Consider the following 25,868-nt stretch of genomic DNA (forward strand, 5'->3'; position numbering starts at 1 on the left):
CATTTGCCGTGTAAAGCCCATGTAGACCCTTTGGGATCTCTCCCTCTCCAGTTAAGTCTGACACCTCGCCTGACCCCAAACCTGTAGTGTTTCTCACCTAGCGCATGCAGCCTTTGTGTGCGCTTGAGCGTGTGTGTGTGTGTGTGTGTGTGTGTGTGTGTGTGTGTGTGTGTGTGTGTGTGTGTGCGCGTGCACGTGCGTTGCCGTGCGTTGCCCTCAGGGCACACACACACACACACACACACACACACACACACACACACACACACACACACAATTTCTGCCTTTAATATTTGAAAGTTTGGCCAATGTTTAATTTGTCATTTTAGAAGTATTAAAAAGTCCTTCAATTGTCACTTTAGAAATGTGCATATACCTCCTATACACTTAAACGTTATGTTGGTTTGTTTACTGTTGAGTGAGAAAACAATGTTGCACATTAAGTTAATCATCTGGGGAACCTCCAAAATAATTTGGGGACCCCTCTGGGTGTCCCGACCCACAGGTTGAGAACCACTGATCTACACTGATTTAGCATTTGTATAGTGGACATGCCTAAATTGGAACTGGACGATGTTGATATTTATGATGCATGCTAGCTTTTTTTGTTTTGTTTCCTTATTGCTGCAAATGTCTTACATCTTTTTTGACCTTTCTTGTATTATTGTTTTACTATTGTGTATTGTTGATGAAATGTAATGTGCTGTTGAAATGTAGCCTCGCGTAGCCAGGCTTTACTCATCTGCGAAGAGAAAAGCCTGGTGACAATATAAGGCAGAAAGCGTTCAACTTCCGCCGTGAGAATTTCACCGGAAGACTGCAACGCATGACGTAACTTCCGTTAAACGCAGGACTTCCGCCACTTCCGCTAGAACCAACCGGAAGGCATATTGTCTACAGGGTGGTTGAAATGTCTGTATAGCACTTTGGTACAACGGAAGTTGGTTTTAAATGTGCTCTATAAATCAAAGTGATTCGATTTGATAGCTATGTGCAACTAACAGACAGACACACAGACATGCAGACAGACAGACAGATTTAATCCCACTGCCAAGAGGAATCCCACTGCGTGCGTGTGTCTGTGCGTACGTGCACACACACACCTCGAACATTTCACATCATAGTTTTAGTCTAAAAAGAAATAACACTGGCATTATTACAACATAGTGCATGGAGGCCCCGTCGTAATGGCATAAGCGCTGTCTACGTTGACAGTTTGCTAAACAGCTGAACAGTTAACATTCAAATCAGATAATCATTTGTGGCTAAAACTGACCGCTATTTATTAATCCAAATGGCATAAAGGGATTAGAGACAGACTATTTTAGGGGATTGACGTGTAAAAGTCAACAAGCATTAACTTCTGCAGCTGCTGCTTTAACACACGATAATGAAGGCTGGCTCATATGGCACGAGACGTCAAATGAATTCATACACTATCACTGCCTATCTAAGACACATTGATTGGTCAGTTGGTTGGTTGGTTGATTGATTGATTGATTGATTGATTGATTGATTGATTGATTGACAGTACAGCAAATACAATTACACTTAGCAAAGCTAAAAGGATAACAAAAAGTCTTGTTTCCATTGTATTGCATTCCATTTTGTAATAAAGTGAATTAATTCACACTGCACCATCACTGCCTAACGGACAAATTATATGTAATACAGTTAAATTAATTCATGCAGTATCACTAAAACAAATTATGTCAGCTTTGTTCTCTCTTCAGCTCTGAGGAACACACACTTCTCGTGTTTCATTCTCCTTCTCTTTCAGTAAAATAATAAAGATAATTTAACTATTCACTGTGTGTATAGTTTTATGAAGCCTTTGTTACTCTGTTCTCTTCTTTTTTCACTTCCCAATGCATGAATGAATGAACCTTGTAAAGCGCTTTGAGCACTTGGAAAAGCACTATAAAAATGCAATTAATTGTTATACTTATAATGTGAACACCACAGTGATGCTTATTTTCTCTTCTCTTCTAACTAGTGCCTCCATAACACAACAATATAGCATTGTGATATTTGAATGTTTTTTTTTCTTGCTATTTGCTATGTCCATGAATTAAATACCAAGGACTTCCGACGTAAACAAGACCGTAAAACGACTTATTTGGGATGCTCGTTTTAGGCAGGGTGTTTAACTGTACTTGTACTGTACTACATCTTTTATTGTATTGACTTTACTTGTACTGTTCTCCATTTTTGTCTAATAAAATATTCAATCAATCAGTCAATCAAAACTACTGAAGATGAGTGACGAGCTCTGGCGACCAGCAGTCAGGTGAGTCATGCAGTCATCATGGCACGGATCATGATCTTTGGCTCGTCGCCCTTCAGGACTCTCACCAGCAGACAGCAGTGTGAGTCTACACCTCTACTCTATCGATCTTGATGGCATATTAGGGGCCAGTCAATCCATTTAGGAGCAGCAATGGGTGGAACCCCAAATGGCAGCGTGGCTGTAATCACGGCGGGGGGCCACAAAGAGCCCAGCCACAGCTGGGGAACAAATGGGGGCTCAACGGCACTTTTTGATGACGGGTCTAAGATAAAGATGGGGTCATGCTATGCTAATAAACTGGATGGATTATAGCAACTCAATCTATGGCAGTGGTTCCCTGGCCTATAGGGAATCTGCATTTTGCAATGGCTGATTCTTCGGGATTCAAGGCTAGTGTTTCCCAAACTTTTTAGCTTGAGACCCTAAGGAGAAACTAGTGAAAATAGTCAATCTATCTGGTAGATCTGCCATTTTCACTACATCTTAAAATTATTTTTCCTCTAATTAATTTAATGGATTAAAATTAACAAAATGTAGAAACCATAGAAATGTATAAGCGACCCGCAAATGGGTCCCGATCTACTGTTTGGGAAACAGTGGCCGTAGATTCAGGTAGAGACAGGCATTGCAAGAATGTGAATTGCGGGGTAATTGTAGATGTGCAAGTGAAAAGATAAAACGTAGAGCATATGAGGGTTGGAGAATTGGGCAGTAGCAAAAAACGTAAAAAATAAAACAGACATAAGCAAGCACAAACTATATAAGCACAAAACTCATACAAACTGATACGGTTAACTGTAGTTATGCTATCGCACCACATTAAATGAATACAGTGTTAAGCTCTGCAGTAGGAGCGCAGATCACTTTACCATGCGAAAGGTTTAACTGCTATACATGGGCTAAGGTTACGGTGATAACTGTGTGTTGTGGAATACATACATGTAGGCAGCGATTCATGTATTCCAAGTGTTAGCGCGGCCGCTCGCCTAAGTCTTATTTTTTACCCTAAAAATATAAGAAAAGTTAGATAAGAGAAGTTGCTTATAACAACAAACACATCAAACAAATCAAAACATATTTTGATTTTTGATTGCAACCGCGCGCGCGCGCGTGTGTGTGTGTGTGTGTGTGTGTGTGTGTGCGCGTGCACGTGCGTTGCCGTGCGTTGCCCTCAGGGCACACACACACACACACACACACACACACACACACACACACACACACACACACACACACACACACCCCTCTCTAGTCTTAGTTGAGAGTACAGAGGCACCCACACACACACTGCCCAAGAGCCCCCGGAGCTGAACTCCAGCCTGCTTTCACAGTGCTGTCAATGTGGGGAGCAGAGATACGATTAACTTAGCCTTATGGCGTTCTGCTGTGTCCAATAAACGGTGTCACACAGCCACTACATATGAGAGAGAGAGAGAGAGAGAGCGAGAGAGAGAGAGAGAGAGAGAGAGAGAGAGAGAGAGAGAAGAGAAATAAAGACAGAGCACATGGTTCAAACGGAAGTCCACAGACTGGGGAGGAGGGGGTGATAAAGCTCTCTGAATTATTGAACATTAATCTCATAGGAAGCAGGCAGGGTGTGGACACCGTCACGGGCCCTCGTATCTCAACGTCAGCAGTTCTGGTTGAAATTGCGATTGTAGAAAGCAGGCTTGCGGACGGTGCGGGAGGAGGGCTTTCTGTTCTGAGGAGGACAGAAGTAGAAGTTTTGAAAAGCGTTTTTCAAAGTCTTTCAAAGACGGGGAGGGCAGCGACGGCCCGCGTCCCCCGCCGCACTGTGCGTTTATCAGCGTTAATGAGCTAGCATTCCTTCCTCGCCGAATCCATAACCTCCCTGAACCAGGTTGGTTAAACACTTCTAGCTCTCTCAGTACAATAGAGGCCTTCTGGCGCACAGGGAGACTTTAGAGAGGTGGAAGACATAATGAATCTTCTTCATTCTTTCATTCCCCTCTCTCTCTCTCTCTCTCTCTCTCTCTCTCTACTCTCCCCTCTCTCTCTCTACTCTTTCGGGTCATTTTCCATCAAGAGAATAAGTGCTATCGCTGTTATTGAACCGCTTCCGCAATCACTACTCCCGTAATTACTTTCCAGGTCTTCTGCCTCTTCCATATCGACGGACGAAGAAGACAAATTTGTATTAGAGAAAATCACCATTAAAGTCTGTTTTCTCCCCTTTCTCCCGTTCCTTTTTTTTTCACCATAAAGTCAGAGGGGATCTTACCAGAGATAATACGAGCGTTATTTCATTGTCAATCACATGGAAAACGTTGAGGCGTTCTATCTGGAAAGACAAAAGCAAAAACTTCACTGAACGGCAAGCAAGCGACCACATCTTAATATCTACAGCCGTTTGAGGTGCCAATCACCAAGTTATTAAAACTCCAGCAAAACGTGTAGTATACAACTTTATTAGACCAACTAATAATATGCATGTAAATGTTGTGCCCATCCATTTGCTACACAGCTACCACATTCCCACAGTCTTGCTTACGCTCATCCAGTTCACAGCCTGTAAAGGTAGCTCTCCACCGCACCGACCTCCGAAGTGTTGGAAAAACGTCGACGAAAATCTGTTGCCGAAAATCTGTTGCCGGTATCTGGTCGTAAGTTGTAAGGCAACGTCGAAAGCTTTCAAACCGTCGGATATCAGTGGGCTTGTTGTAGAAAAAGACTTCAAGTTATAGGATATTTTTAGCACCATAGTAGCCGTCTGTTGGTGTCGACCCTCGGATGCATTCAGCAACTTTTTTTAAACACTGTAAAAATGGCTGATCTCCCAAGTTTATTCGACTGCCACTGCCAGTCTCTACAGCCGGCTTTACACTGCAGTCAAATCCAGACCAAATGCGATTTGGTTCTCAAATCTGATCTTTTGGCCCGACCTTTCACACTGCATTTGCAAGTGACACAGATCTGATCTGTGCGTTCTGACTGATTTTAACAGCGTCAGCCCAAAGCTGCCCTGCGTCTACATATCTGCTTTGGTTACCGTGGTAACGACGTCGGCGTCATGACGTCACGTCACAACGTTGACGCTAGTTGATCACATGTTCAGGAAATGCGACATAACAGACAAGAGACAACAACAACTTTTTCTCTCCTTTTCTTCACTCTTGTGTTTCGCTCTTCTCTCTGGTTGTATCTATTTAGCTCACGTGTTTTCTCTCTCCTCTCTTGTTTTTCTCATGTGCTCAGCGTGCTGTAATATGCGCTGTAATCAAATAGTAAATAATCGCGCTCTGTAATGACGTCGGGGCGCCACGCTCGGGTTGCGCAGCACAAGTGACGCTTGGCCAGTTTGATGTGGCTTGCATGTGACCTGCATATAACTCAATGGGGTGGATGTGGTTGCTGCTTTCAGACTGAGTCAGATGTCCTCAGATCCGATATGGATTGGATTTGAAACTACCTCTGGATGTGGTTTTTCAAAATCGGATTTCATGTGACCTGCATGTGACATGTTTGGATTTAGACTGTTTTAAAAGAATCGGATTCCACTTTTGAAGTGACTCAGATCTGATTCAGGCTAGATTTCAGTGGCAGTGTAAAGCCGGCCTACTAGTCTGAAGTAGTCTGTTTGGTGGTGATCAAGCTACACATGCACTCCTCTCAGAACTAACAACTCTCACGGGAAAGCAGAAGAAATGCACTGTATCAATAAGTGCATGCTCTCTTTGTACCAGGAAGAAAATAAAGGCCAGGTCTGCAACCATCACCCAGTGATGTGGTCGTACTTTTACTGAAACAACCTTTGGAAATGAATCGAGAGAAAACCTGCCGCCTCGAATGCTATAACTTATGTGCGCATGTTATTGTTGAAGAGCGTTGGAGGGTCCTTTCACTCCTCTCCTACAAAGACCCTCCAGCAGCACTAGGTCTCTAATGGAGAACACTCTGATGCACTGGCTGACATCTCTGTATGAATCCTCTCATCTCTCCAGTGATAGAAGAACTACTCACATGTTTTAGCCTACTTAGGTAAAACTAAAAGTATCAATACCCTATTGTAGAAATAGCCTGTTACAAATACAAGTTCAGTATTCAAAATGTACTTGAGTAAAAGTAAAGAAGTAGAAGTAGTCAATGTCCCCATTTCTCAGGTTTTCAAATGTCTAAAATGCATTTAAAAAAAATCACACCTAGTGTGAAGTGAACGGTGCTATGTTAGTTAATTTCATTAAGCATCCCGCAAAGCTTGGCCAATGTGACCCTGGGCTTACACCAAACTTTGGACAAAGCCAGATAGTACGGAGGATTGAGACCAGATTTTGGGTGAATCGTTCACTTTTTCATACAAGCGTGAAAATTGGTACACTTGTACAGTTTGGGGCCCTGAACATTTTCAGATATGGAGCCATCGCTAAAACGCCCCCTGGTGGCCATGGCGGCCATTTTACTTTCCACCATTACCCGTTAATGTATTTTACATCATAACTCCTGAACCAAACATGATAATACAGAATAGATGATGTCTACACCTATGTTTTGATGGTCAAGGATTACAATAATACCATGTACAACATCATAAACTGTTCAAAAGAATAGTTAATGGCCAATTTGGTGATGTTGTGTGGTAGTCCGCTGGTTTTGTCAGACAATTTTTGACTTTTTCATAAAAGTATGAAACTTGGTACAGTTTGGGACCCTGAACATTGTCAGATATGGAGCCATTGCATTTGAATTTCTTCTTCCATCTTCACTGCCTCCTTCACAGCCTCCTCCACATTGACACAATGCTGTACACTACCTTTGCATTTTTTGCCTGGCAGCCTTTCTTGCAGCCACAACTCAAGAGCTCAAGGAGGGATAGGCTTGCCTGTGGAAGAATTGACCACAATGGTCTCCAATCAAGTGGGTTTGTCCAACCCCAGTCTGTTGGAGATTTCATAGCTGATGCCACCTCAAATGATTGTCCCCAACAGTGTTCTCCTTGGTACACTGCACCTTTGAGGTGCAAGGAAATGACATGCTCTGGAATTCGTTTTGGAGCCTTTGACAGAGCCATGTTGCATTTGTCAGGAGTGGACCCAGGCAATCCCATGTCTGTAGTTTTTTACAGTCCCAAATGCCACCCAGCAAGCTCGTCTTGAGTTATTCACTAAAATAGGAAGAGGGATGGAGAAAATACCCCCCAAATTGGGATGCATTGGTGCAGCACCTCAAAAGAGCAGTGTAAGAGGGACACTGTTGGGGACAAGCATTTGAGGTGGCACCAGATATGCCATCTCCAACAGACTGGGTTTGGACAAACCCACTTGATTGGAAACCATTGTGGTCAATTCTTCAATAGGCAAGCCAATCTCTCCTTCAGCTCTTAAGTTTGTGGCTGCAAGAAAGGATACCAGGGGCATTACAAATGCAAAAAAAGCCTCCTAATAGTGCACAGCATTGTGCCAATGATGTGGAGGAGGTTGTGAAGGAGACAGTGAAGATTGAAGAATAGATTCATCGTCATCAATCAATCAACCAATCAGTCAAAAAATGCATGAAACATGAAAACAATAAAAAACATGAAATATATGTGCTTAAGAAATACATTTGAACAAGACAATGAAACCAAATGTATGCAACAAACGCAACATGTTGTGATTTCCTTCTCACATCACTGAATTGATCATTAACTATTCAGCTGGACAGTTTATAATGTTGTACACATCACATATTCTGTATTATCAAGCATGGGTCAGAAGATAAGATGCAAAATACATTATCTGGTAATGGCGGATATTAAAATGGCCACTAGGGGGTGTTTTTTGTGATGGCTCCATATCTGACAATGTTCAGGGTCCCAAACTGTACAAGTGTACCAAGTTTCATACTTTTATGAAAACGTGAAAAATGTTCATACAAAACCAGCAGACTACCTCACAACATCACCGAATTGACCATTAACTATTCACCTGAAGAGGTTGTGATGTTGTTAATGATACCAATGAAATCCTTGACCATCAAAACATAGGTGTAGACATCACCTATTCTGTATTATCATGTTTGGTTCAGGAGTTATGATGTAAAATACATTAATTGTTAATGGCGGAAAGTAAAATGGCTGCCATGGCTACCAGGGGGCGTTTTTGCGATGGCTCCATATCTGAAAATGTTCAGGGCCCCAAAGTGTACAAGTGTACCAAGTTTCATACTTTTATGAAAAGGTGAAAAGAATTCTGTCAAATATTCGGACAAAACCATTGGACTACCACACAACATCACCAAATTGGCCATTAACTATTCTTCTGAACAGTTTATGATGTTGTACATGGTATTATTGTAATCCTTGACCATCAAAACATAGGTGTAGACATCATCTATTCTGTATTATCATGCTTGGTTCAGGAGTTATGATGCAAAATACATCAATTGTTAATGGCGGAAAGTAAAATGGCTGCCATGGCCACCAGGGGGCGTTTTAGCGATGGCTCCATATCTGAAAATGTTCAGGGCCCCAAACTGTACAAGTGTACCAAATTTCACGCTTGTATGAAAAAGTGAACGATTTTCGTCTCAATCCTACGGACTAAGATGTTACTTCATTAAGATGTTACTTAATGAAGTAAAATGATTTAAAATTGGAAATACTCTGGTAAAGTTCAAACATACAATATTGAGTAAATGTACTTAGTTACTTTCCACCACTACATCCCTAATTGCTTCTGGTCCCATTGATTACTTTTGACCCACAAGGTGGCAGCCTCGAGGAAGAAACCCAAAATACAAAGTGAATACATAATTGCTGATAACAACCACACCAGGGGGTCTAATGAAATACTATCAACATATAGACACATGAAAACCAGAAAAAGTACAAAACTATGGCACCACCTCTTAAAGTAAAGTCCTGCTTCACCATATAAGACTGTTTGATAAAACTAGTGAAAATAGCAGATCTACAAGCAACACTGTCTAATAAAAGAAAAATCACAATTCATTTTTTTTAAATAACGGGGTGAAAAATGTCTCTGCACGTAATCCTACAAGCTGGGGGCAGCAGCTTTCATCAGGGAGAGTTGGGCGGGAGGACTAGGACGATGTCTCTTCGTCCTCCCGGTGTTCTTCGTCCTCCCGGTGGGGGCTCCTCACCGGCAGTTGAGTCAGTATGATACAACACCAGTGACAGAACACGGAAATGTGCGTGGGGAGGAATTCATTTGCACGACGACTCCCATCGTGGTAGCACAGGCTATTGGCCTGGGCCGGGGGGTGTTTAAGCAGTGTCTTGTTCAGGAGCTACCATTACCCACACACGCTGACGTGACAGTAACTTATCCCCCGATCAGGGAGTCTTACTTGTAAATTAAGTAATGCAAATGTTTAACACTAATTTAACTGTTGAGAGTGTAACATGAAACCAATTGGTAAGGGTCCATTTGGTTTCATTTTACGCTCTCAAGAGTTAGAAAATCTATAAGGGTCCATTTGGTTACCAACTCTCCATCATTTAGCTGGGGACCACCTGGAAGTTGGAACCCCCTCAAGGACCACCGGTTGAAAACCACTGATCTACCACATGTGCGGAAGGCCTACTTCCACTTCTAAATGTGATTGTGACAGTGACGATAACCGTTATTCTCCAAGTGCTTGTCAGGGTGGGTTGGAGTTGCAGACCACAGCACTACACTACAGTTTGTGGTCAGCCATCTCCATCTAAATGCCCTTCTAACTCTTGAATCACCAGCCAAATAATACCAAAGCTTCCAGTTGTACTTTGTGTCCTCCTACCTTCTTCTTGTTGGTGGGACAGATGAAGAAGCTGGTCACGACGATGGTGGTTCCTGGCATCAGGTTGAGTTTGGTGTAGGTGCTTCCATAGTCACTGGACCTGCAGACACACACAGGCAGAGTTTATAGTCCACTGGCTCTCACTCCCACTCAAGCACAGAATAGACTTAAAAATACAAACCATTACATATAAGCCCTCAACAAACAGGCCCCCCTCTGCCTCTCTGAACTCATCCAACGGCATATCGTTCGTGTCAGACAGAAACCTCATATCTCCAAGTTTCAAATGTGTAGTGGCCTTATCTCGTTACTGAACGAGTTTGGCCCCTTGGGTGTTAACAGGACACGCCACCTCAGTCTGCATCACAATGAAATCCACAAACCTGGCTCCTTCAAGAGCAGGCGAGGTGACTGCTCTGTGTGCTGCGTGCGTGCAATCGCTGGCAAGCAGCTCAAAGCATTCATCAGATTTCCGTCAAGTCAAACAGGGGATTACTGTATTTGTTTTTCGTGGAGCAGGACCAGGCTTTCAGCTCGACATAAGAGGTGACCGCGGACAGAAATCTCTCGATTTGCAGGCAGAGACACACACAGAAAAAGCTTATACGTTGTACATCCCCCCCAAAGTGCAGGTTAAAAGCAAAGCATACCCATTTTGTTAGATAGTAACGCTGTTACACGCCTTTGGAGAGCCATTCTGAAGTTTTCTGCACACTGGAGCAGAGATAGCCTACTGAGCAGTGTGGTGTTTGGCACAGGGTGATACAAGGTTCCACAGCACGTGTGATAAGAACAATTCACCCTGCACACTCTCTGGTCTGGTGGGGCCGTGGGGGAGGTGTTAATGAACCACAGTGTTCAGCGAACACGTTGGCTGAGCTCCTGCATGAATGGATTTAACACACACACACGCACGCACGCACGCACGCGCGCACACACACTCTTTTGGTCACCAGACACTTGCAGACACCCCTGATAGTATGCACTCTCTCTGCTGCTTCTCCCTCACGGTGTCCTACAGACAAGGAAATCCAATCGCTATCTTGCATGCGTGCTCCCCACACACACAAACGGATGGAGTGGCCTGGCAGGGGCTATCTATTTCTCCCCTGGTCCCGCATAGAGATACAGCAGGTGTCTTCTCTATAGGATCTCATTTTATGGGGCGGCATAGCTGAAAGGTTAGGGAACCCGCCTGGGGAACCAGAGCCCCTGGTTGTCCTAGGTTCGATTCCAGGCCAGGCCAGCAATGTTGATATGAACAAGACTTTTAACCCCATTATGGGCAGCGAATCTGCTGGGTTGGGCTGAAAATACTGAATTTCCCTCGTGGGGGGTGTAGGTAACTATTATTGTGGGCTCGCCTGAAAGGCGAGAAGACTATGTTATCTTCATCATTATGTATTTATCAAGTTCCATGATAGTACAAAGGCAGGGCCCTTAACCAATGAGGTGCAATTGAGGTGCGGAAAAACATCTGGGAGTGGTGTTAGCTGGAGTATTGGTTGAGCTTCACATGACAGTTAGCACGCTGCAGAATATAGTCACGAGCGAGCCCACACTGTTTTGTAGGAACAGTATTTCTAGTTGTGGGCTCGCCTGAAAGGCGAGAACACTATGTTAACCTCATTATTTATATAGTGAGTTCCGCCGCATATTTCCGGTACAAAGGCAGGCCCTTAGCCAATGACGCGCAATTGGTGGAAAAACACTGCTTGCTCCACCCCACTCCTGGTCTCAATCTAACTGAATCTCAAACATACTGTGACATAATCAATAGGAAAACAGTCATTTTGGGGGTGAACTCCTCCGTTAAGAAGCTCAAAAAGATCTTAGTTTATTGTGGGCTCGCTGAAAGCGAGAACACTATGTTATCTTCATTATTTATATAATATAATATAATATAGTGAGTTCCGTCGCATAGTGAGTTCCGTCGCAGCCAGTACAAAGGCAGGGCCTTTAGCCAATGAGGTGCAATTGAGGTGTGGAGAATCTGGGAGTGGTGTTAGCTGGAGTATTGGTTGAGCTTCACATGGCAGTTAGCACGCTGTATAGTCACAAGCGAGTTATTGTTATTATTGTAATAACACCCAGAAACCTGGCCTGATGACATAATGCCACCATCACTTAATTTTGGGAAAGAAATGCCAACAAACACACAGACACACATACAGGAGGACAGGGGTGAAAACATCATCTCCGCCTCCGGGCCTGTCGGAAGATGATATATCACGTATATCGCCTCATGTTGGAGAGAATGAATATTGTTTACATCGACTCGAACATGTACAACTGCAGCAATTCTCCCTTCCTTTGGAACCACCAGTGTTTGCAACGTGATACAACCACAGGTCTGAGATATCTAGATCCTTCATCTGTGTCGCCTCGGGTTGAGAAACTGACTGTCAGGCAATGTCTTTGATTCTGTCAAATGTATGTAACAGAAATTGTATTGTCTTGCACATGTGTTATCAAATTAAAATCACACCCAGTATGAAGAGAGTGGTGCTTTAAATGAGTTACGTAATTTCATTAAGCATCCAGCGAAGCTTGACCAATGACCAATGTGGGACTTACATACATACATAGAAAAAGACAAAGCCAGATATAGGAGCAGTTAGCGCCACTCGAAACCTATGAAAGTATGTATACTTTTGACAACCCTAGAAGATATTCTGATGTCATAGAACTCCTTATTTGGGCAACACTGACATATAAAGAGAGATTACGTAGTCAACTGCATTTCATTTAAGATTTTCTTTGTCTGACTTTTATTACTCTGTTAGAATATTAATCACAATGCCACTAACGCCCTTGGCAGTGGCCAGCAACACTTTTTCTCTGTCTCTGTTCAAACAGCTGTCAGAAAATAACAACACTGACAATGTGTTCTACTCTCCCCTCAGCATCTCCTCTGCTCTGGCCATGGTGCTGCTGGGGGCCCGCGGCAACACAGCCACACAGATGTCAAAGGTCCTGCACTTTAAGAACAACGTCCATGTGGACTTTTCTAAGCTCATGGGTGATCTGAACAAGTCAAGGAAGTCCTACGCCCTCAGCCTGGCCAACCGCCTGTATGGAGAGCAGTCCTACCAGTTTGTTGAGGAGTTCTTAAGTGCCACCAGGAAACACTACGATGCACAACTGGAGCCTGTTGACTTCATTGGCAACGCAGAAGGAGCCAGGCTGAACATGAACAGCTGGGTGGAGAAACAGACACAGGATAAAATCAAGGACTTGCTTGCCCCGGGTTTGGTGGATGAAAGTACCAGACTGGTGTTGGTCAATGCCATCTACTTCAAAGCCAAGTGGGACGAGCCGTTCTATGAGCGCCGCACCAGGTATGAACAGTTCAGACTCAGCAAGACTGAAAGCAAGCGGGTGAAGATGATGTACCAGGAGAACAACTTCCCTATGGCCTGCATTCCCGGAGTCAGGTGTGTGGTCCTGGAGCTTCCCTACATGGGGAAAGACCTCAGCATGCTCGTCTTTCTGCCCCTTGAGATAGAGGACGATACGACCGGCCTGGAAAAGCTGGAAAAGGAGCTAACCTATGAAATGTTTGTGGACTGGACCAATCCAGACAACATGCTAAGTAAAGATATTGAGCTGGGCCTGCCTCGTTTCAATATGGAAGAGAAATATGATATGAAAGACATCTTGATCAAGATGGGCATGGTGGACGCCTTTGATGTCACACAGAGTGACTTCTCCGGCATGTCTCCAGCCAATGACCTGGTGCTCTCCAAGGTGGTGCACAAAGCTTTTGTGGAAGTGAACGAGGAGGGCACTGTGGCAGCTGCCGCCACTGCTGGAGGTGTTTGGATGTGTTGTATGGAAGAACCCAAGGTCCCTCCCCGTGTCATTGCTGACCACCCCTTCCTCTTCTTCATCCGACACAACCCCACCATGAGCATCCTCTTTGCAGGCCGATACTGCTCTCCTCCTTGAGTTGGATCTCAGCTCAACTCTGATCCTGGACCACATATAGTTTTGCCATGCTGACATTATAGTGACAGGTTGGGTGACATGCTGGATGCCCAACAGTGGCAACAGTGTTGCCATGTATGCTTATTTTAGGCAACCTTGTTTTTTCGTGTGTTGGGACTCAGGACACAACCTGAGACACCACAGACCAGAGAGCATCTCCACTCACACTGTTTCTTTTCTGCCACTGTGCGATTAGTAGCAGAGGACATTAAGGACGGTAGTCAAGAAGACAGATGAACTGATTCATGTAAGTACTTTTTTTATTCCTGATTGTGAGTAGGATATAAGTAGGATGTATGTTTTTTTTCTGTCTTGTCTTGTCTTGTCTTGTCTTGTCTTGTCTTGTCTTGTCTCTAGTTTTCTGTCTTTTTTAAATGCTGACCCTTGGAGCAGTGCTCCAACAATTGCTATGCACTTGTGCAATGGCAATGAGGTCTGGTCTATTCTATTCTATTCTATTCTATTCTATTCTATCAGGCTTGTTTTCATACAGATGTACCGTCTTCAGACTTTACTGCTCTTTTCCTGAAGGGTTAGGGTTAGGGTTTAGTTGCATTTAGGGTTAGGGTGCATTTAGTTTCTTTCCTTGTTTTTCCTTTCTACTTGTTATGCCATTTCCATTCCCATTCAAAAGCAGAATCCACCTTCATAGGTAGATTTAAACTTTGAAGTCAAAGAAGGTAATACAAAATAGCAATAATAGCTGATCTACAAGCTCAATGTTCTGTCAATCCACTGGATATCTACTGTCTTGCCAATAGGAGGATGTGTGAGGTTTTGAAATGGCCCATACAGTATAGGTCGCTTATTTCTCTCACAAAATCTGGAAACACTGCTGGGCAAATCTCCCACGTTGGCACCGTCAAGCGCAGGTGAGGTGACGTTTGTGTGTGTGTGTGTGTGTGTGTGTGTGTGTGCGTGCGCGTGCGTGCGTGCGTGCGTGCGTACGTGCGTGCGTGCGTGCGTGTGCGAGCGAGCGTGCGTGTGTGTGTGTGATTGATGCCTAGGCAGCTTAAGCATTTATCAGAATCCGCCAAGTCAAACAGGTGATTATTTGTGTTGCGGAGCAGACCACAGGTTTTCAAGTGGACACCAGAGGTGACCGCAGGCTGGATGATGGATAGCCTGTCTCGATGTTTTTCCAGACAGAAAACAGACCCAGGGAAGGCTTGAATGAATTCCCCGAAATACATGACGGTTGAAGAGAATACACCTTTTCGGTGTTAAATACAACCCTCTAATGCAGTGGTTCTCAACCAGTGGTCCTTGAGGGCGTTCCAGGTGGTCCCCAGCTGAATGTTGGAGAGTTTGTAACCAGATGGACCCTTGTTGATCTTTAACTCTTGAGAACGTAAAATGAAACCAAATGGAGTTAAATTATTGCTAAACATCTGCATTACTTAAATAATTGTTTTTTTTTATCAACCTTTTCCTGTTATCTCTCCTGTGGTAGCACATCAATACAGCGTGGAATTGTGGACACAATTGTATCCTACGATAACAAAGTAATCAGTTCTGAGAGGTCAAATCTCATCAAATGGTGGTCCGTGGCTCAAATGCTGAATAAGTAATGGACCTTGATGTGAACAGGGTTGATAACCACTGCTCTAGTCTAGAGTAACAGCTGTGGAGAGCCATTCTGCACACTGTAGCAGATGTGTTTGGCACAGGAGTGAGGGTTGGACAACACGTAGTCTGGTAGGACCGTTCACACTGCACACTGGAGCGAGTCTACAGCGCACAGCAGCAAATGAAGGGTTGAATTCCTTCTCCTGTTATGCCGGGAAAATGTGGAATGCCCTACCGACGGCCTTAAAGGAGTGTAAATCCCTACACTCCTTTAAAACCGCTCTGAAAAGAAGTCACTTACAGTACATTTGGCTGCAGCTCGAGATTGGTAAAAAGACAAAGCCAAAACGTAAATATCAATCATTTTTAAATTCTGATTTCTGACTGTCATGATGTTTGTTTTTGTCTGTGTATTTGTCCATCATGTAATGGCTCTATGAATTGAGTACAAAAGGGCCCCAAATGTAAACAAACCATTGTGCTTTCTTGGGTTTAAATCCTATTAGTAGACTTTGTATCTGAACTGTATTGTTTTGTGCTTTTCCCAAGCAAACTTCTAATAAAGTATTCAATCATGTATTTGATATCTCCCCGGGAACCAATTAGTATTTGCGATGCATGGAGTTGTGAGCTTGCTCTCATCATTACCAAAAAACAAGAGAAGTGGAATTTCATTGAAGTTGAAAAATGGTAGAATATTTCTTGGTAGTTCTTTTTACAGACGATAAAAGGTCAGGGGCTTGAGCCCCCTTTGATGTCTATGTGTGCACATGCCTGCCACCAACCCAGTGTTTGGGAAACACTGCGTGGTGTTTAGCACAAGGTCATGGTTCAACAGCACACAGTGTGATAGGAACAGTTCACACTGCACACTCTCTGGTCTGGTGGACAGGGGCGTCACACCAAATTCTGGGCCCTGGGTACAAGTGATTCACTGGGGCCCCCCATGAATGTTAACTATTGAAAAACAGCAGATATACAAGCTCACAGCGCGGCACCGAGTGCCGCGCTGCGAGCTTGTATATCTGCTATTTTTGAAAAATCGTGAAAATGTGAGCAAGAAACCTATGTTTCCATGTCAGTGGTGCTCAAACTTTTTCATGTGAAGGACCCCCAAGATGATTATGTATTTGGCCACGGACCCCCATCTCAAAATGTTTAGCTCCAGGGAACCCCCAGAAGCATAATTTGAGTTACAAATGTTCGCTTAAAAAATACATATATTCAAAGATTTTCACGACTTTTCAAAAATAGCAGATCTACAAGCTCGCAGCGCGGTATATCTGCTATTTTTAAATAGCTAAAGTTACTAGGGCCCCTCTACCTTGGGCCCTAGTAACTCAATCCCACTCCCCCCCCCCTGTGACGCCCCTGCTGGTGGGGGAGGTGTTAATGAACCACAGTGTTCAGCGAACACGTTGGCTGAGCTCCTGGATGAGGGGATTTACACCCCCCCTCTCTGCTCTGTGGGCCACCAGACACTTGCAGACGTGCCTAATAGTAAGCACTCTCTCTGCTACGCACACAGACACGGTTAGAGCCTTTCCACTCAGTGCATGGGACGTGTAAATCCAATCACAATCATGCACGTGTGCTCTCCCACCTCGCACGCACGCAAGTATGCACATGGTGCACACACACACACACACATTTGAAATGATTTACACAAGAATGCCTTGTACAAAGGACATAAACAATATCAGTGCTGTCAGATAATTATGAAAACAGCCAGTTACAAAGTGCATGTGGGGCAGAACATACAATACTGTTGGCATACATGTCAAAAACAGCAGACAACAATCATGTGTAAAGGACCCAACACCTCCTCCAAATCGAGCGGCTTCCTATAATAGCTGATACAGAGCAGTACCTTGCTAACTGGTCGGCCCTCCTTTTGGAGAGGCCGGCCAATTGAAGGCCCCTCACAACCAACTTGTGTATGTGCCCTAGGCTCCCAAAGATAAAGACCAAAAGTTTATTTTAACACTTTGGTTAAGAAGGCTTCCTCTAAGCTGTAATCAAAGGTACAGACGACCTCAAGAATAAACACCTCCCTGTGGGTTTCATTAAGAACACGCACGCACGCACGCACGCACGCACGCACTCACACACACATACGCACGCACAAAGTTTCTCAGTCTTGTCTCTGTGACACAGCTGTACTAAAACGGAGAGGCCTGGCAGGGGCGATCTATTTCTCCCCTGGTCCCGCAGGGTGAGACAGCAGGTGTCTTTATCTTCTTGGCTGCGAGCTGTGAGGTGTTTAACCTGGACCTGTCAGGTTAGTACACACAGATCCAGCACTGATACATCTCAGCTCTGTGCTCAAGTCCCATTACTTTTACTCCCAGACTAGTCAGTCTTGGTCAGTATATCAAGTAGTGATGGAATATGATCTACAAACTTGTGAGCTTGTAGATCTGCTATTTTCGGAGTGTGACTCGCAACCAAGCATAACATTACTTTTCTTAGTTCTACTGGATCGCTTCTCCACTAGACCCTCCCTAACATTTTAGTCTAGTTTGTATTTGTTGATGGAATTGTAAATGTATTTATTTAGTTTATAGTTTTAGTCATCATAGCTTAGTTTTTATTACATTTTTATATAGTTTGCGTCGGTGAGAAAAGGTAACCGGCGAAATGTTTTTGCGATAGTATTACTCGACAAAGTTAACACTAGCTACGATCAAGCAATGCTGGTCTGTCAACCATCCAAAGAATAGATCAAAAGACAGTAGGTGGCAGAGCTTTCTCTTAATGAGCCCTTGTCTCTGGAATCATCTCCCCATCCACATCCCACACAGTCTAGCTCAGTCAACAACATATCCTTGTTGTCGGGTGGAAACCTTGGATGTCCAAAACCTTCCTTTTTTGTTATTATTTTAAAAATGATTTAAAATAGTGAAAATAGCAGATCTACAAGCACACAACGCTGTTGTGTGCTTATAGATCTGCTATTTTCACTACTTTTGTATGATGAAGTCAGGATTTCATTTACAACAACAAAAAAAGAAAAAAAAAACATACAAACATTTTAAACTTGGAGATACGAGGTGTCTACCCTGACAGTGACGATATTCAAGAATAAAGTAAAAACACACATCTTTCTATCAGCCTTTGACATCAGCTAGTCGGAACCAAGCAAATACCTTGCAAAGTACATTACTTTTACTTTTTGTATTTTAAGTATAATTTTGATACCAAATTTTGGTATCAAAATTATACTTAAAATACAAAAAGTAAAAGTACTCATTGTGCAGAATGTCCCATTTCACAATTTCAAAATGAATCATTTGTATTTATGTTATTACCTACATCGTTTTTGTGTGATTTGTACATAATACAAATGTTCACATATTATGTGAACTGTGTATATACACTGCATACTTTTTATTACTGTTTTGTTACTGCTTGTTTTTTTATGTACTGCCCTTTGGGACAGGTTTTGTGATATTGGGCTATAATACAATTTGACTCGACAATAAATAAGTTATCACCATGAACAGCAACAGCCACTACGACAGTCCCCTAAGGGTTTCTTTTTTATGGGTCACTCAATCCAAGATAGGCCTATCAAAGAACAAAACGTTCAGCGTTCCAAAGGAGGAACGCGGGGAGGGTTCCATCATGGCATGTTACGTAACTAATAAGGCTATAATGTGCAGAACTGCTGAGGAGAGGCTCCAGTGAGTAACACAGAGAGAGAGAGAGAGAGAGAGAGAGAGAGAGAGAGAGAGAGAGAGAGAGAGAGAGAGAGAGAGAGAGAGAGAGATTGACCTATGTTGAATTAATATAGAACTGCTCATTAGTGTGAGCATCACAGTGGGCGTGGTTTACTGGTGCCACTAAAAATCTTCCATTAATTTCCCCCATAGACTTTTACAAAAATATTTATAACAATTATTTAAAGCCTAGAACCAAGCCATCCAGGATGTCAGTGGATCATGACCATAAAACCCTTAATCCTGTGAAAAACAATATTGGAATATTGAATAATTTGATATACTACAGTACATTTAATAAATGCCATTTGTTTAGCGACTTTCACATTTTTCTTTTCACAGGATCAAAGGTTTTATTTGATTTTTTTTATTTTATTTATCAATGTGTACACTTTCAGAGTTAAAATGAAGCCTCAGCATTTCGGTGTGTGCAGACATCAAACAGCATTACTTTTCCTCCCTGACAGAAGACGAAGACAGATAACTAGGAAACTAGGTCATTGTATTAACATATTCTGTACATTTATATTACTTAATAATAAGAGAAAACAAGGACAAAATACAATAGGTCTACCATGTATGGTTTGATGTTCCTGTAATTTGATACACTGTGCTTTCTTTTTTCTTCTGTGTTTGGATTCCAAAACAGGGACAGAAAAGGGTGGACAGACAAAACAGAAAGAGAGAGAAAGACACACAGTGTCAGGAAGACAAAGAACTCGAGATAAATTGTGCTCTCTGACGCAGCACTTGAGGAAGTGCGGACACAACAGGACAACATATTGGTCCTGATTCCCCATCTAATGTCCTCATAAGTCAAGGCCTTGTGCCGCACGCTGACACCTCTAGGAAGACAAATTGAGAGCAGCGGGCAGACTCAGCAAGCCGAGGGAAACCCCTTGGAAATTGGTGATTTAAAGCGGTGCTTCTCAAACTTTTTGGACTCAGGGCACTCCTGTTAATAAGGTTTTCATCCATGGTAGCCCTGATTTTTTAATTTTTATTATGTTATCTTGTTATAATTACGCTAGCTACGTAAATGTGCAAATCCCCTAAGCTACATTATGTTACAGAGGAATATCCGTTTCCATTTAGAACAGACTGAAAATAACGTTAGGCAGCGCAGAAGTTCCAATAATCACAATAACACACACCCTCAAGTGTAATATTGTGATTATACAACAGTTACCCTTTCAAGACCGGCACAGCTGAATTCTTTGTTTGATGAGACCCGTTCCATAATGCTCGTTACCATCACGGGTAGAGAGCTATTTCAGCCAATCAGATTGCTTTGTTGGAACTACCTGTTGTATACTTGACGTTTAACCACTTGAACCCCAGCATCCCTATTCCCTATAAATGCATCATGAAAAAGCACTGAGCCCCTTTTGCTTGTACGGAGTAAAAGAAGACAGAGAATTTCTGATGAACCCGCTACAGATCCTCACTCCACCACTAATGGGTTTAGTTGTGCATGTCACACGTGTTGCCTTGTGATGACTTATGGGTAACGGCTTTTAAGCCAGAGTTCACATGGGCCCTCGGGGAAAACCTCTCTGTTGACTGTTTGGCATGGAGGAGGACTAATACTCCCCATGCCCGGCGGAGTATGCCGCATATGTAAGTAAGAGCGAGTTCAACCGGCGGTCAGAGGAACTAGATTTAAACGAGGGCAGAACAGTGGTGTGGTTTCTCTCCACGATTCATGCCCCATGCTTCAGCCACAGGACATTTTCAGTTGTGGTTCTTGACTTGGAGAAATTCTCAGATTACGTCCGGTCAGGTTTATTATGAATTCATTTTACCCCTTTTTTCTCCCCGATTTAGTCGTTATGCCAATGGACCCTTAGTCAAGTTCCGCCTGTGGTTTTGCCCCTCTTCACACCCATTGCATGGTTGCCGTTTCTTGTTTGGACATAAAAATCCTTTCTCTCCATCCACTACTAATAATGTGGTTTTCAATTGCTTCGTATTGATATTCAGTGTTTCCATAACGGTGCATCGCTACAACCGACAATTATTAGCCATATCCCCTCCAAAGGAAATGTGCTCCATTTTGACAAGGGCATCTTTAAGCACAGGTCCAGAGAAATGAGAACAATCTAATCGTTCCCATCTTTCTTTCTTTTAAATAGTGGTGAATTTGCTTCAAAGGGAAGTCTCTGAATTACAAGCAGTAGGAGGTAATGGCGATAGAAATACTGCTGAAAGGGGTCGCCATTAATGTTAAAGCAGTTTCCATTAAACGTTGATTTACTGCCATTTAACGCACTGTAACATAAATAGCCTACGGATCACATGCATTCAACAAGTGAGGTGGTATTTCACACATCCTGGTAAATATGGCAAAAAAGTCTATTATGCTTCAGCCTTGTGAAACTGTGAACTGTAGATCAGGGGTCTTCAACAGGGGATCCTCAGAGTTACTACAGGGGGTCCTCCAAATCTTTGTGACTCTTTGTGACCTTTTTTTCTCCTACTTTTTAACCACTTGAACCCTAACGTCCATATTATGAGAACCAAAAATAGCAGATCTACAAGCTCACAACGCCTCGCGCTGGCGAGGCGTTGTGAGCTTGTAGATCGGCAATTTTCGGCAAAGAGGTTTGGTGTAGAGGGGAAAAAAGAGCAGACTAAGTACAGAGTGAAAGGTCAAGTTTATTAGGCCTAAGTATTGACGGTTCAAGTGGTTAAATATCTGAAAACACAAATTGACATGAATTCAAAATACATTGATGATTGTGCTTTCTAACGATGAAACTGTATGGAATCTATGAAAAGGTTGTGGGGGTCCCTGCTTCATCTCTCTCTCAACTAAGGGATCCTTGGCCTGAAAACGTTGAAGACCCCTGCTGTAGATGTTAGGACAGAAATGTTTTCAAGGTTGATTGACCACAGAGGGCAGAGGGTTTACAACCTCCATTCCCTCCACAAATCTGCAGGTTATCAACACTCTAGGAATAACCACTTTGTTTGACTCTTGGCCAGTTTTCACGAGACAGAAAGGACCTCACTGGCTATCTCTGTTTATTTGCCGTTCTCTTTACAGGAGTGCAGCGGTTACGGATGATAAAGTTCCAGGAGTCTCAGGTGTACCTCATAAAAAAGGGTTTATGGCCTCCTGCCGCTAACTGATTAACTATTATGGTCTATAACCAGAACTAAAGATGTATGGAAAGGGTGTCTCCCTATGTAATGTATTGGTAGTGGTGTAACATTTACTCAAGTACTGTACTTAAGTCCTTTCTTCTGTATTTCCAATTTAAAATACTTGGAAGTAAAATACTTTTACTTCTTCTCCACTATATCTCAGAGGCAACTATTTTATTTTTTACTCCACTACAATTATTTGACAGCTTTAGTCACTAGTTATTACAGATTTTGAATATTACCTCAAAACATGCATTAACCACTTGCAGCCCTATATACATTGTGACCATTATGCTATGCTATTTTGAATATGAATTTCTAATTGTAATTGTGAAATGTAAAATTTTGCACATTGAATACTTTTTCTTTGGGTGATTTAATTATATTTATATTATATGATGCCAATACTTTTGTAGTTTTACTCAAGTACATTTTGGATACTGGAATCTCTACTTTTAAGAGTAAATGTGAACACGTCTTCCATAAGAAAGTGGCTGTAGCAGATAATAGCATGTTGCCCATAATTCATACTGACAAACAGTGATTCTACAAGATAATGATGTATTTGCACTGGCCTGTAGAGTAATGTGAAGCTTTGTTGTGGTTTGAATTAATGCAAAAGTCCCAGTGATTGTGCTAAGTAGTGGTTTACATAATGTGAAACAATATAACACGGGGAGTTTCATTAAATAAAACACAGAATATTCTTCATCCCGACCACATTATTGCCCCAAACTCAATCAGTTAAACTGTCAAGTCGAGAAGAAAAAGACACACACACACGCACACACACACTATGTGTGAAGTCAAGCAACAGTTTATCCCAGAGTTGTTTACTTTGTCTACTTCTCTGTTCTTTAACAAGCCAGTAGCCCTGCGGTGACCCAGAGTTCACTGAGGGGACACAGCCAAGGCTGACAGATTTTAACGCAGAATCTGTGAGACTGTGAACACTTGGTGTGAAATGTCTGCAGCAAATGGCAGCCACACAGAGTATGGTGTGTGAACCCTGGTCTCTAAGGGAGAGATGGTGACATCTCTATCGGTCATAGGACGATAGTGCCAGCCATGTATGACACACCAACTTAGGAGAGGTTTTGGGGATCTCCATACATGGCCAACTTCCAAGTGTTTCAACCAATCAGCTTAGGAGAGTTTGGGGATCTCCATATACGGGCGAGTGTTTCAACCAATCACATTAGGAGAGTTGAGTTATCTCCATAAACGGGCAAGTGTTTCAACCAATCAACTTAGGAGAGTTGAGGGATCTCCATATATGGGTAAGTGTTTCAACCAATCACCTTAGGAGAGTTGAGTTATCTCCATAAACGGGCGAGTGTTTCAACCAATCAGCTTGGGAGAGTTTGAGGATCTCCATATACGGACAGGCGTTTTATCCAATCAGCTTAGGAGAGTTTGAGGATCTCCATATACGGACAGGCGTTTTATCCAATCAGCTTGGGCGAGTTTGGGATCTCCGTATATAATATTCGTCTCGTCATGAGTAGTACAGAGTAGGAAGTGAAACGCGATGATGATGAATAAGTGGTTACCGTTCCTACTCCTTCTCTTGGGCGTTTTCTTGCCATTCTGCGCCGCGTCTGCCGAACACAGTGGAGCGAAGAAGACGAAGATGCAGCCCTTTGCCATGAGACCCCTGCTCAGATTCCAGATCTGCATCTCCTGAGGGTACAAGAGGGTGTTTGACGAGTACACGCAGATCCTGAGCCATCGGTACCCAGACATCCTCATCGAGGGGGAGAACTACCTCCCACCGCCCGCCTATCAACACGTCGCTTCCGTCCTCTCCGTGTCCAAGCTGCTGCTGATCGCCCTGATCCTCATCGGCAAGGACCCGTTCGTCCTCCTCGGCGTGCGAGACCCGGCGGGCATCTGGGTCTGGGGCCAGCAGAACAAGATGTACGCCTGCATGATGGTCTTCTTCGTCGGCAGCCTGATAGAAACCCAGCTGCTGTCGACGGGGGCCTTCGAGATCACGCTGAACGGCATGCCGGTGTGGTCCAAGCTGCAGTCGGGTCGCCTGCCCTCCGTGCAGCAGCTGGTGCAGATCCTGGAGAACGAGAAGATGATGAGCGTGCACAATGTGGACGCCCTGTCACGCCGGCGCTCTTAACCCCCATGCGCCCACTCCCACCCGGATGGAGCCACTGTGGACCGCAGGGTGAAGTGATGTTTATGAAGGTCTGTGCCGAAAGCAGCTCAGTCTGCTGGCACAGACTGGATGTCCCATCACTCCTCACCTCGTCCGTCATGGAAGCGATCATAGGATGTGATCATAGGATGTGATCTCCTTGATCAATGGTCTTCAACAGGGGGTCCGGGACCCCTAGGGGTCCTCAGAATTACCACAGGGGATCCTTTAAATCTTTGTGTGATAGACTTTTTTTCTCCTTTTTTATATTAATGAATTGAACCCTAGTGTCCCTATTCTGAGAACTTTAGCCAAAAATAGCAGATCTACAGATCTTGTGAGCTTTGTGAGGCTATTTTCGTCAAAGGTTAAGTGTAGAGGGGAAAAAGAGCAGACTAAGTACAGAGTGAAAGGTGGTTAAATATCTGAAAACACAAATTGACATGAATCCAAAATACACTGATGATCGCGCTGTCAAACAATGAAAAAATACGGAATCTATGAAAATGTTGTGGGGGTCCCTGCTTCATCTAGAGATGCGACGTTCGCGAACGAATCGAATCTTTTGAACGTCTCTTTGAAGTGAACGATGGCATCCGGTTCGCGGAGTAGGGAGCCGTTCATTTGGCTGAATTGGCTCGCGACGCGGTGTGGCGCGCGGTGTGGCGCGCGGTGCGGCGCTGCAATGTGCAGCTATCTAGGAAGCAAATTAATACACTACAGTTTGATTTGATCATAGCTTAAACAATTATTAAGCGATTTCTATAATTAAAAAGTCTCCATATTGCTTGGGAAGTCCACTTCCATGACAATTGATTGTATTATGTCCCTGTATATATTTAAATGTTTGCTATTTTAAAATATGTACAAGCTCACATTGTGCCAGGCCTAGCCAGTTGGTAAATCCTGGCTATATACGCCGCTAGGGAGGAGCGAGTTCATTGTTGCCTGCTTGGTTTTTTTAAGGTGTTGCATGAATAACATTAGTCAAGGTACTGTAGCTTAATTTACACACACGTTTTATAAAAAGGGTAAATACAAAATTGTGATCTCAACTGTCAGCAGAGGAATGTGGTGCCAGATTGTGCCACCTTGTGGAGTCATGTTTCAACAAAAATATAAATATGCAATGAGCCAAAAGAGCCAAATGAGCCAGTCTTTTGAACAGCTCTTTCAAGTGAGCCAGAGCCATGGCTTTGGCTCACTTCAAAGAGCCATAAATTGCATCTCTAGCTTCATCTCTCTCTCTCAGCACTGA

General features: G+C 43.3%; 2 protein-coding genes and 1 pseudogene across 3 annotated transcripts in view; 2 read left to right on the forward strand and 1 right to left on the reverse strand.

Moving 5' to 3' along the window:
* LOC308297817 (VPS10 domain-containing receptor SorCS2-like) overlaps positions 1-25,868 on the reverse strand; it is a gene marked incomplete at both ends in the record, with an annotated part of 330,517 nt that overhangs the window by 168,454 nt on the left and 136,195 nt on the right. Inside the window, one exon of the mRNA XM_080741384.1 lies at positions 10,028-10,127. Within this exon, the coding sequence (XP_080597510.1) occupies positions 10,028-10,127 (100 nt within the window). The remainder of the gene's footprint in view (positions 1-10,027; positions 10,128-25,868) is intronic.
* Positions 12,827-13,978, forward strand: LOC308298588 (leukocyte elastase inhibitor-like; the record flags this gene model as incomplete). The annotated part of the gene is made up of 1 exon (XM_080742233.1): positions 12,827-13,978. One exon carries the CDS (start codon positions 12,827-12,829, stop codon positions 13,976-13,978), a length of 1,152 nt encoding a protein of 383 aa, XP_080598359.1.
* Positions 23,993-24,592, forward strand: LOC308298589 (thioredoxin reductase-like selenoprotein T1a; annotated as a pseudogene). The gene has a single exon. The product of its transcript is annotated as a thioredoxin reductase-like selenoprotein T1a (transcript).

This window comes from Nannobrachium achirus (assembly GCF_963921795.1).
Source record: "Nannobrachium achirus genome assembly, chromosome: 14".
Taxonomy (NCBI): Eukaryota; Metazoa; Chordata; class Actinopteri; order Myctophiformes; family Myctophidae; genus Nannobrachium; species Nannobrachium achirus.